Below are 13,942 nucleotides of genomic sequence, written 5' to 3' on the forward strand. Positions count from 1 at the left end.
GTCAATCAACTGGAGAGGGGCACTACAATTGAGTTATGTTGCTAATTATACGAGTTGTTTCCAAAGTGCTTGAAAAGTATAAATTTTCAAAAGTTGTGTAATTTGGTCACGCTACTGAATTCTATAAATTATTTTGACATGTATTCTCCTCCATTATCAGACCTGAAGACTTTGATTCTCTTTCCTCATTGATTTTCGATCAAGGCTTTGTATTCCTTGAACGTTTCAAACCCTTCATCCTTATGCTTAAGATAATATGTCCATGTCTTTCTTGCGTAGTCGTCCATAAAAGTAATGAAGTAGAGATCACCACCCACTGAATGTATAGGCATCGGACCACATATATCAGAATGAATGAGATGAAGAATGTCATGGGTTTTGCTCTTACTTGAGGGAAATTGTCCCCTTGTTTTCTTTCCACTTGCACAACCTGGGCAGACTCCATCATGACGAGTTTGAACATCAGGAATACTAGAGACGAATTTATTCAATTTCAGAACTGTATCATAGTGAAGATAAGCCAGTCTACAGTGCCATAGCTCGCTCAAGTGACTGATATTATGAACCAATGCAAAGAGAGGTCTTCCAAAGATTTTATAGTCCTTCAAATCTCAATCCTAAAGTGAAGGCATCCTTCATAGTTGAATCAACAGGCCAAGTTAGAACTTTGCCTTTGATGAAGACAACCCTCATCCCTTTATCTTCTAATGCAGATATAGATACCAGGTTCTTCATTAAACCCGGTACATACATAACATCATGCAGCAAAATTGATTCCCTATAATTTATCTGGAATTTAACGAACCCAAAGCCTTTCAAAGGATAGCCTTTCAAACGATGAGTAAAGTTGTCTCCAAGAATGATCTTTAACTTAGCCTCCCTCTCTACCAGATTAGAGAGGAATTCTTTATAACCAGAGACATAATGAGTGGCCCCACTATCAACTAACCAACTATCCCATGAATCTGGTGGAGAACTGCTAGTAAGAGCAAGTGATGTTCTTCACGATCACTTGAGAAGTCTCTTCCGAATCTTCTATCATAGTTCTTCCTTTGAAAGTATTTTCTTCTTTTGTCATTGTAATTGCTTCTAGTTTTGTAGTCATGTCTTTTTTTTTTTTTTGGACAGTGATGAGCAAAGTGAAATTTCTCATGGAAACAAAAAAATTCAACCTAAGATAATGATTGGTCCTTTCTTCTTTTTGAGTTTTGGGTAGGTGACTTTCATGATGGACCTCCTTTTTCCTTCTTCTTCTTGTCATGAGTGACATATGCAGTGAGCTCTCCCTCTTCATGCTTTTCAATGCTTCCTCTTGCTATCATCCTGGATTCTTCTTACGTGAGCTTTCCAACAATTTCATCAAATGCCGGAAGGACATAGATGTTGATGATTGTAGTAACGAACATTTCCAAACAGGAGGGAGACCTCTAAGAGTCAGAATTACAAGTTCCCTATCTAGCACATTTTTGCCAACCCTCTACAATTGATCTCTAAGGCGGGAGATCCAAATAATGTAGGATTGAACTGTTTCCCCTTTATTCATCTTAGTTTGCTTGAGTTGATCTTTCAAAGAGATAAATTTCATTCAAGTTGTTAACCTTATACATATTGACAATCTTGTCATACATATCTTTGGACTTTAGTAAATTCCCAACATAAGCAAGTAAATGATCTTGTATACCATGCATTATAATTTGTTTTGCTTTAGACTCACCTTTCTTTTACTTGTCCTTGAGAGAAGCAGAAGCTTTTTCTGGAGGCTCTGGCATTCTTCCTTAGATGCATTGTAACACGTCATTGTTGTCAGTTATGATCTCCAATCTGTTTTTCGATGCAGCAAAGTTTGATGTATCACCCAACCTTTCATGCCCGTTAAGGGTAGAGGACGACATTTTGACCTTCAATAGGTGATCTTCTTTCTAAAGGAAAGGGTTTCAAAACTTGTCTTCTCTTGGGCTTGAATTTCACCTTTCCTCTAATACCATGTTAAATTTTTCAGATTGTTTTATGTTGTATCATTTATTTTAGCCCAATTTATATTTTCATCAACAGTGCATCCAATTTTTCAGTAGTATACTCAATCATAAATGTAACTGAAGAAAGAACAACATATGCAATGATAGACAAGACAACAACACAACCATAAGAGACAACAGATTGGTCCAAGACCAGGGAAAAACCCCACTAGGGGGAAACCCTTTCAAATCTTCTTCTTTAATAAATCATCATGAAAAGTTTACAACAGTACAATGAGCCCAATACATATAATTTGCAGTGGAAAAAATAGATCACGTCTACAAATTTACAGATTTGTAATAACAGTAAACGAACTCAGATTTACCAAATCATTGAAGATCACTGAAGCCAAGATGCCAAAAACTCATATCTGAACTCGATCGCCCTCATCAACAATGTCTGCGGGCAACAGAAATGTCAAGGTCTCTCTCATGGCTTCCTGGTGCGAGCGACCAGGGACAAAAACCTTCTAAAATCAAAGTCGCTCCCTCTAAATTATCTGTGAGCAACCAGAGAGCCAAAGTCACTCTCTTGACCTCTCTGTGCCTGCAACCATGGACGCAAACTTCTAATTTGTCATAGCGAACGAGATCCATAATACCCAAACCAAGAGTGAACCTTACACCTGTACTCTTTGACCCAACACAAACTCCCAATACGAACTTCTGTCGATGAACCTGTGCGAGCCAAAACAAAAATAGAAGAATAAAACATGCCTTGATTGAGTGTCTCCAAATGAGCTTAAGGTCTCTTCCTTTTATAGCTTTTTTTTAGGGTTTACTTGAGGTTAAGATTTTTTCTTGAGATTTCACTTGGGGTTAAGATTGACCCAAGCAGTTACTCATGTGGTTAGATCCGACCCATTCCATAATGTATGCATGAATAAAATAATTCAAAAATTAATTTCTGCTTAATCGAATTAGGCGATCTTTAGGTTGATTTTGGTCCTCTCGAAAACAAGAATTTAATGCACATATTATCTTGATCATTTGATTTGTTCAATGTGGAATTTGACCCTAGTTTCAAAATTAACAAGAACAACTACGCAAGAGTTATTACAACAATCATAAGAGAGGCAAGTTGAATGATCCATGGAGAAAACAAACACCAGTGTTTGCATTTGAAAATTATTAGCAAAAGATTAGTAGATCAAAGTCTAAAATTCCTGTGGTTGACCTCTCTTATATAACTTACAATAGGAAAAAAAATTAGTAAGACAGAAGAAGTAATTCCAACCTAGATAGTTCTCGAAAAAAATACAAGCAATAGGTAATTTTCAGTTTGGCTTTAATGGGTGCTAACAAGAGAAAGGGTAAGTGGTTTGTATTCTCAAACTATGGAAATAAGTCACTCAGTCAAGAATAAGTACCATATCAATGCAGACATTCAATTCATGGTGTTGACCATGTAAAAATTCAGCGTACCCAAGTGTGGAAGACAAATGGAGATAGTGTACTTAGGTTGAGTAGATCCCTTATTCCTCTTCATTGAAAACAAGAGGTCAACTTCAATATAAACCAGAAAGGAGAAAGGCAAGGAGCAAAAAGAAAAGCTCAAAGTAGTGCATCTAAGAGGTTAAGGGAAGTATGCCATTATTTGTTTTTCCCGAGCTTATGAAATTGTTGAAGAATACTGATGTTGTTGAGTATTTTGGTTGATCTGATGTTGTTACCAAATCATATTGACATATTGAGTATAGATGGTGATGGTCTATTTATTGTGGTAGGTTCTTTTTCTTGTGCAAGTATGTCTATAGATTCCTAATGCCAAAGATGGAGCATAACCATAGAGTAGCATATTGAAGTTATCATTTGGGTATTAGATTATTTTATTAACAATAAATATCATCAATTGGTATCAGTGGTTTGTTTCTCAAGGAAAATCATGGAAGATAGAGGTTGACGATGTTGTTGCTACATATGAATGTTCCTTGACTCATTAGAGTTGTGTGTTGAAGATATGATGAATGTCTTGACTATTGTGATGGTTTTAGATTGTTTCAATAGTATTTGGTATCAGGGATCATATTTTTGGAAAGAACAAATATTAGTGAAAAGAGAATGATTTTAAGGGGAGAATGCTTAGTTATCAGGTGCTCAACAACTGGTAACAATGGTATCAATTAAACAAATTGTGTCATTGATCTCAAAGGTATTAACACTTGGTATCAAAGGTATTATCAATTGGTATTAACTGACATTAGATTTTTGTCAGAGTGTGTTATTCATATTAGTAGTAGGATATTTTTAGTCCAAATGTTGATGAAATAGTCCTTATTTGAATGTCGTTAATGTTCATATTGAGTCAAATTCAATATGGTGATTTGCTGCCAAATGCTATAATTTTTTGTTTCATAAGTTGATGGTTTCAATCATGCATATGATAGATTGTTTTCATTGCTAGAGGTCAAGTGCAGGTATCCAGGAAGAGGCACTATTATGAACGTAAGCCTAGCTGAGACTTAAACCAATAGACATGATTTTTCTCATGGCTAATTTTTACAAGCATGTGTTGTTTTAGCAAGAAATTCCTCTTGACTACATGAGGCAGAGATTGGGAGTAATAACTCCTATTTCAACTCAATCTTCTCCACAGGACAGAAAGGAAGTTGCTTACATCAAATCAGAGATACCTAAAGTTTCCATAATATGAAGAAGAAGTTGACAAGTCCACAATATCAAGAAAGATAGGATATTGTTGACAGGGGGAGCATGTTACTTTCTTTGCAATTGATGTCAAAGGGGGAGATGTATCTCAACTAAAAACAAAAGCAAAAGAGGAAGAAGTATTGTTGAGCAATTAAAAGAAGTAGCATCCACAAAGAAGAAGACAAAGAAAAGCAGTACACTTATATTTGCTTGTTTCTTTATGATGTTTCTTTTATCATGGTGTTGTCACCAATGTCAAAGTGGGAGATTGTTGGACATATGTTGTCATTGATACAAAAGGTGATGAGGATGAAGGGAAAGGAAAAGAAGATGATGGAATATTGTGAGAATATTCTCTCAAGGAAGTGCTCATGAATGTCAAGTATTAATATGTTGTTACTACATAAAGAGGATTTGGCATAAGGAGGACGTCACATGTTTCAATGGTGGTGCATCCAAATCAAAGGTAATGAAATGGAAAAAGAAAAGAATACTAAAGAAGATCAATGCATGTGTGGAAAAGGTGTTGCAATGCTCAAATGTTTCCAAGTAGATTGGTGAACAATAGTGGTGGAGCTAATTGGTTAAGTTTCATACACTTTGGAGCCATTTCTTGTGTAGAATATCATCTCAAATGTAGTTGGAACCCACTCAGATGGATAGACCTCTAAAATAGTTTTCTAGTGGTATATGGAACACATCAAAAATGACCTCCTAGATTGTAACTTATGTCCAGTCAAAGGCAAGGACCCCTAAAAGTCAAAGATTGCAGAGCTATCAATGGTTAGAAGAAATTTGTCGCATGGTTTAATTTGGAATTTTTCAAAATGTCACAAAGTAACTTGGAGGAGCCATTATCCAAAGGACCAAGAAAACATGACATAGAGGAGTAATTGCCAAGCATTTCTATTGCCCCAACGATGGAGCCTATTAACACATAATCCTTGTGAAGTCTCTTCCCGAAGGACTCAAATAAGTGCACAATGGTGATTGCTCGAGATGACGCACGAATGGGGTGAGGTGGATAACACACAGCAGCAGACAAGCCTAGCATTGGCAGAGAGCATTGTATCATAGCTCCCACATGACAACTCATCTCAATGGAGTCTTCCGAAGAAGGTTCAAGGTTCAGTGCATAAGGGAGTGCCTAAAATGACAACAGCCCGAGCGGACTACCCCTGAAGTAACATAGTGCACACAGAGTTGAGGCCCAATACAATTAAGCAATGGGCTAGCGTGGTGAAGAACAACTATAGAGAAGGACCGACATTCAGGGAGTTAGGAAACTGTGGCATTCGCAACAATATAAAGGAATTGAGCCCAGTGATTTTTTACTAAAAGCTTTATTGAAGACATTCAATGAAAACCACAAAGGCCCAAGACACTTTTTCTCTCCTCTAAGAGACGCTGACAGCATTTTAGTGTCTCATGATGAGGTCAACATGATGTTTGTATGGAGGACACATGGCAGGCAGATTCAACATTTTTGGGTGGCGTAGTGGGCCAAATCCCAATGACGTGTCAATAATTCAAAGGCACCACATGGCACTCATGATGTAAGCATGACGTCATCCTAGAGACATTATCTCGGAAGGTTTATAAAATGTGCAAAGGAGAAGGCTTTAGGTTGACTAGGTGTCTAATAGACGCAGTAGATGTCAAAGATAGATTGGTCCATGAGCGCAACAGTGCTACCTACAGGGATATGTCAACCCAGAGGCTTGACCCAGGAAGGATTCTTAAGAGTGCAAAGGAGGAACCTTTGGGTTGACAGTGCTCGGGGACAAAACGAAAACACTGTTGGGCAGCGCGGGATCAATGAAATGACCACAAGCCGTAGGGTCGTCCCACGCAACACATCACCCCGAAAGGCAAATCCCAGAGGAAAAAATAGTCACACAAGGAATGTGCTCAGGATAACAAACAAGGGAGATGGAAAGATTGTTGATAAGTGACACTGTCATGTAATGGAAATTCAACGCACTTTTGACTTACGACTCTAAATTTCCTTTTGACACCAGACTTTTAATTTGACATCAATTCTTCATAAATGGACCTTGGTGTACTTTGACTCTAACTTTGATTCATTATTTACTTGACTCAAGCTCTACAACTTAGACATTCACTTCTTGATTACAATTCTCTTCATTGACCTTTGACGTCCATCAACGTTGTAACTCCTCAATTACAACTCCTTTCATCAAACATGTATCTCAACTTGATCAATTACGTTCTTCTTTAATTTGAAAAAAGACTTTGAAGTGTGCTCTCCTCTTCACTGACCCCTACTTTTAAATTGTCACATTCTTGTCTCAATTTTGAGGTAGCCCATGACTATCCATCTAATCACAATACATTAATGTGACTATATTTTACAATAATCTTATGACCTCACTTTACATTATGGTAATTTCATGGATGGATGTCAAAATGAATATTTGCCTAGGCTTATGTTGGTTATCTTCTAATGATGTGTATCTAAACTTTGTAGTGAATGCTAGTACATTCTCACCTTTCGATCTGTGGACTTCTTACTTTTGATTAGGTGATTTCCACTCCTAATGCTTCACTTGGCTTGTCCTCCTTGCATTACAGTGTCACATTCTTTACACATGTCACGTGTTCTTCTTAGGGCGAATTATATTATTGCCTTCTCTTCAAGTTTATAATTTATGAAAAATCATAGTGCAGCTGAGTGGGATTTCCTACAACCTAGATACTTGCCCATAATTTATTTTCAGATCCTTTTTCTCCTTGTAAATTTCAGCCACAAAGGTCAACAAACCAGCGATCACACGTCCAACAACTTAGAAAGTTCGTGGCACTTTTCCAAGGTTTGCACAGGCCCAACAACACGTCTTTGAAGGAGGGTGTAACCCAAGAAATAACATATTAGTCTTGCAATATAGTTTGATCCACCTTAAAATGATTAGTCTACTAAAGGGACATTAAATTTGAAATAAAATATATGTCCACAAGTTATTGGTCCTCCTTCTGATGTAATAATCTAGCCTCATAAATTCATTGTTGGAGCATAAAATGGCTCAGTTTCTCTCGTTCTTTAACTTAGTCTCTTTTAATGAATAAATTATGGAAACTGCGTGGAGCAAGGATACTTTAAACCCTCGGTCTTCAGAAGAGAGACACGACCTCCAAATTTGGCTATTGATTCTACCTCAATCTTGGAACTAGCTTGATTAAACCATTTATATTCTCCCTTTGACACCAAGTTAACAAACTCGGCCTTACTAACCTTTGCAACTCGCCCCTTTATGGCTCCACGGACATTCATCTACAATTCTGTCAAGGGGGCACTTCAGATCTCTAAGCAAGTCAAATCTTTGCATATATCTCTTTTTGTATAAACTACATCGTTTACACCATTCGCAGATGGAAATGCTGCAAGTGGTGTTAATCTATTTGTTGTTATTGATTCGATATATGCAACAGAGGCATTTGAGAAACATGGCCACAATATGTACACATAAATCTACCACCTGCGAGATTCTGATCTTTGTATGCTGTCAAACAGTTCCTGCACCTGTGCGTGGCCTTTTTTATGCAATTTTGTTGCCTCTCATGTTGTTGTCAAAAGTCCAGTTTCAGTTGTCAAAGGAGCATGCACTATCTTGATCCTTGAAGAAATTCCACAATTCTCGATCTTCATGCATTGCTATCATTAGCTTTTATGGTAACAAAAGCCAATATAGTAGGGAAATGAAAACAAAAGCCGTATTCTAAGGATTGCGTTTTTTTCCTTGAAAGTTATGGATATTCAGGTCATATTTTGAAAAAATCCGGCAGGCATTTTTGTAAATTTAAGTAAAAGTTGTCAAGCTTCATAATTTTAGGTGCCCTAGAAGTTTTTGATGGTGCTAAAACTATTTCCACCATAAAAACATGATTCAAACACTATCTCTTCAAGATTTTTTGAAACTTTTTTGCCAGGAATCCCGCCGGCCTCCGTAAACGTCTCCCAAACAAAAGTTCAACCAGGAGAAAATGGGTAATTAAATTCCTCCCCGCGCAGTGTTTTTAAAGCATATTTAAAATACCATCTACATTTACCAATAAGTATTATCTTAGCCACTACATTGGGCTAAATTCTCTTTGCGCTGATAAATTTTATCATGTTTTTCAAACTTTTTTCATTGTCCCCAAATTCAAACATGGACAGAAGACTTCGACAATAATCCTATAATACTCTCACAACAGCAAATTCATACCGGCAAACGAGATCCTCAAGAGGATAAACTATAAACCTAAAGGCAAGAAGTTTCAAGGCGAGGCTGTTAAGAATTAAACGCGCCAACTCTTTCCTTACCTGATGTGTGCGTGATTTTTATTTGGGAAGCACACTATTGTCTATCCATCGATTGCATCTATCTCTACTTGAATTACAAGGTTGCTAATGGCCATTCCGCTGAATCAAATTGGTTTGATCTGCAACCTGGACATTCATCGATGATTACTAGTCTCGGGCCTTCTAGAACAAGAAACACTCAACATGCCCTTTACTAGAAACAAGCTCCACAAACTTTTTAGTTTTGGAACATGTCTGGACCTTCTATAGCGACTTCTACTTCAAATCCAGGTTAGACTCTAACAATAAATCTAACATTACACCCAATTTTGAATTAAAAAAATACTACAATTTCAAACTAAAAATGCTTTGAGCCACTCAAAGTGTTTTTTTACTGGATATTTATACAAGTGGATCTAAACCCAAGGTAGGTTTTACATTCCTAAACTAACTTCCACAAAATCTCTCATAATCCTTAAAACCTCTCACCTAATTCCTTATCTCCTTATCCCTAAATAAGAGCTAAGTAGCCCTTAAATCTCTCAAATCTTCCAAAATACTTTAATTAAATCCAAACTTTGTGAACTAACTCCCTCAGTGAACAGTCAACCCTAATTTAGATGCACCTACACCAAAAACCATTGAATTTTAACACAACAATTCAAATCACAATGTAATTCAAACCTCCATTACGTGCAAGTATTCGATATGAGATATTTATACAAGTGGATCTAAACCCAAGGAAGGTTCTACATCCCTCAACTAACTCCCACAATATCTCTCATAATCCATAAAACCTCTCACCTAATTCCTTATCCCTAGATAACAGCTAACTAACCCTCAAATCTCTCAAATCTTCCAAAATACTCTAATTAAATCCTAACTTTGTAAACTAACTCCCTTAGTAAACAGTCAACCCTAAGTTAAATGCACCTACATCAAAAACTCTCATATGAATGCATATTATAATGAATTGAATTTTAACACAACAATTCAAATCACAATGTAATTCAAATCTCCATTACGTGCAAGTATTCGATATGAGATATTTATACAAGTGGATCTAAACCCAAGGTAGGTTCTACATCCCTAAACTAACTCCCACAATATCTCTCATAATCCATAAAACATGTCACATAATTCCTTATCCCTAGATAAGAGCTAACTAACCCTCAAACCTCTCAAATCTTCCAAAATACTCTAATTAAATCCTAACTTTGTAAACTAACTCCCTTAGTAAATAGTCAACCCTAACTTATATAACCCAAGATAGGTTCTACATCCCTAAACTAACTCCCACAATATCTCTCATAATCCATAAAACCTCTCACATAATTCCTTATCCCTATATAAGAGCTAACTAACCCTCAAACCTCTCAAATCTTTCAAAATATTCTAATTAAATCCTAACTTTGTAAACTAACTCCCTTAGTAAATATTCAACCCTAGGTTAGATGCACCTACATCAAAAACCCTCGGATGAACGCATATTATAATGAATTGACATTAACACAACAATTCAAATCACAATGTAATTCAAATCTCCATTACATGCAAGTATTCAATATGAGATATGTATACAAGTGGCTCTGAACCCAAGGTAGGTTCTACATCCCTCAACTAACTCCCACAATATCTCTCATAATCCATAAAACCTCTCACCTAATTCCTTATCTCCTTATCCCTAGATAAGAGCTAACTAACCCTCAAATCCCTCAAATCTTCCAAAATACTCTAATTAAATCCTAACTTTGTAAACTAACTCCCTTAGTAAATACTCAACCCTAAGTTAGATGCACCTACATCAAAAACCCTACTATGAAAACATATTATAATGAATTGAATTTTAACACAACTCAAATCACAATGTAATTCAAATCTCCATTACGTGCAAGTATTCGATATGAGATATTTATACAAGTGGATATGAACCCAAGGTAGGTTCTACATCCCTAAACTAACTCCCACAATATCTCTCATAATCCATAAAACCTCTCACCTAATTCCTTGTCTCCTTATCCCTAGATAACAGCTAACTAACCCTCAAATCCCTCGAATCTTCCAGAATACTTTAATTAAATCCTAACTTTGTAAACTAACTCCCTTAGTAAATACTCAACCCTAAGTTAGATACACCTACATCAAAAACCCTTGTATGAATGCATATTATAATGAATTGAATTTTAACGCAACAATTCAAATCACAATGTAATTCAAATCTACATTATGTGCAAGTATTCGATATGAGATATTTATACAAGTGGATCTAAACCCAAGGTAGGTTCTACATCACTAAACTAACTCCCACAATATCTCTCATAATCCATAAAACCTCTCACCTAATTCCTTATCCCTAGATAAGAGCTAACTAACCCCCAAACATCCCAAATCTTCCATAATAGTCTAATTAAATCCTAACTTTGTAAACTAACTCCCTTAGTAAACAATGAACCCTAAGTTAGATGCACCTACATCAAAAACCCTCCTATAAAACACACATTATAATGAATTGAATTTTAACACAACAATTCAAATCACAATGTAAGTCAAATCTCCATCAAGTGCAAGTATTCGATATGATCATCTTATTTAAAGGTACAACTAGGTATAGAGATTACATAATGCATACTAGACACAGCATACAAAGGCGGATAGATTAAAAACTAATTTTGCCCCCAAACACAATCCAAATAATGAAAATTAGTCGTGATATCATAGACCATAGGAGTTGACAGCGATGGATGACATCATTTTAATGATTTGATCACTTTAGAGTTCACAATGATGGATGACATCATTTTAATGATTTGATCACTTTGTTGTTATGCCAGGGTCTCATGTGCATATTTAATTGAACCAACCTCAATTGTGAAAGTCAACCCATATACTAAGTTGTCTTCACTCAAAATAGTATTAAAGAAAGTTAATTATTGCATTTAAACATAAATTGAAAACATGTCATGGTTATTTTCATGTAAGAACAATGAAAGCTATAAACATTAATTAAGCTATAATAATGATTATTGTCTGGTAAAATTAATAAAAGTTGCAAGCACTAATAAAATGAAAATTATGGTAATTTTTCAATAGAATAATTAAAACTATAAACATTTGCAAGTGTTGAAAATTATAATCAAATTCCATAAAAATCTTTACAATCATATTCTTCCTTTATTTGACAAGTATAAAAAATATATACATTAATAAAACTTTAGGCATTGTATTCTCCTAGGAATATCAAAATCATTAAGAATAATCATCATAAAGTATTATATTGAAAATTTGATCTATCATAATTATAATATTTATTGTAATCACAATTCCATTTTATCGCTTTTACAAGTTTTAAAACAATCATTTTTAACTATGAATATTAATGAACGTTAAAAAGAGAGTCCATACAGGTTGGTAGAATTTATTTTTGTTTGTGATAAAACCTGTGAACAGTTTATTGAAGTTTCAGACTAGGTTTAGTGAGTCCATCATCAGGGCAATGTGATTTGTATTTTGAGAAGAGAGGGCATGAAATTATGGAGCTATTAATAGTTAATTAGTGAGTCCATCATCAGGGCAATGTGATTTGTATTTTGAGAAGAGGGCATGAAATTATGGAGCTATTAATAGTTAATTGAAAAATTATTCGATGTTTTCTTTTAATTGTCGGCTTACAAATGACTAACTAATTAGTAATTAGTTAGAAAAACGTCGAATAATTTTTCAATTAACTATTAATAGCTCCATAATTTCATGCTCTCTCTTCTCAAAATACAAATCATGATGTAATTTTTCAATTAACTATTAATAGCTCCATAATTTCATGCTCTCTCTTCTCAAAATACAAATCATGATGGACTCACTAAGCTAGTCTGAAACGTTGGTTTCAATAATAACTGTTCAAAAGTTTTTCCACAAACAAAAATAAAAAAAAATATTAATGATTATGACCATTTCTATTCTCTATTCATAATAATTGAAATTAGAAATATGGAAAATCAATCATTTTTAACAATCTTCTATTCTTTTATAATAATCAAATTATAAACATGACATTATGATCGAATTTTCATCCATCTATTTCTACCATTTTCATTATTCTCATTTATTTGATAAAATTAACCAAATTTATACATTAATAACCATAAAGAATTCTACTTAAAAATTACCAATCATTTTCACAATTTTTTATTTAACCAACAAATCAAAAGTATAAACATACCTAGAAAATTTAATAGCCTCAAAATTATAAACATAACTAAAAATTTAATAGCCTAAAAGAAATCAAAATTGTATATGGCCAATCATGAACATTATAATCAAAATTGTATATAACAAATCAAGAACATTATAATCAAAATTTCAATAGTCTTTTTTACAAATTTTATTTTTAACCATTTTCATTATTTTCATTTTACTTGGTAAAATCATTTAGCTTACCCATATTAATAATTTACAATCACAATTACTATTTATTAAGAATAGTCAAAACCAGAAACATTCTCCATAAAATATTACAAATAAAATTTTAATTATTATAATTGCAAACACTAATAAATTAAAAACATAATCGTTATTTGATAGATAATTATTCTTCAATAAAAATATTTAAAATCAAAAACCATAAAACATTATAATCAAAATTCTACATCATTCCATAACATAAATATTCAAAATTATAATCAAAATTCTACATCATTCCACACCATAAATATTCAAAATTATAAATATTTAAAATGAGAAAAACTAAAAACCATAAAACATTATAATCAAAATTCTACATCATTCCATAGCATAAATATTCAAAATTGTAAATAAATACAAACTAACAATGGCTAGACATCATACTAAAGATTTCAAGTAATCATTCAGTAACCTTTATTAATTGAATAAAAGTAACAAAATCTATAAACACTAAAAAAAATATCCCTATTTCCAATACTTTAATAAAATAATCAAAACTATACATATTAATAAAAGC

The 13,942-nt window shown here is 34.1% G+C and overlaps 1 protein-coding gene across 1 annotated transcript in view; it reads right to left on the minus strand.

Moving 5' to 3' along the window:
- Nucleotides 1-2,550: 2,550 nt before the first annotated feature.
- The window catches only part of LOC149218436 (NAC domain-containing protein 54-like), a 171,079-nt gene continuing 159,687 nt past the window's right edge, over nucleotides 2,551-13,942 (minus strand). The window contains exon 7 of the mRNA XM_089383998.1: nucleotides 2,551-2,693. Within this exon, the coding sequence (XP_089240124.1) occupies nucleotides 2,593-2,693 (101 nt within the window). The 3' untranslated portion in view covers nucleotides 2,551-2,592. The remainder of the gene's footprint in view (nucleotides 2,694-13,942) is intronic.

Source organism: Pinus tabuliformis, chromosome Q (assembly GCF_031772625.1).
Source record: "Pinus tabuliformis cultivar Carrire ecotype Pingquan chromosome Q, CPIR1, whole genome shotgun sequence".
NCBI classification, from domain to species: Eukaryota; Viridiplantae; Streptophyta; class Pinopsida; order Pinales; family Pinaceae; genus Pinus; species Pinus tabuliformis.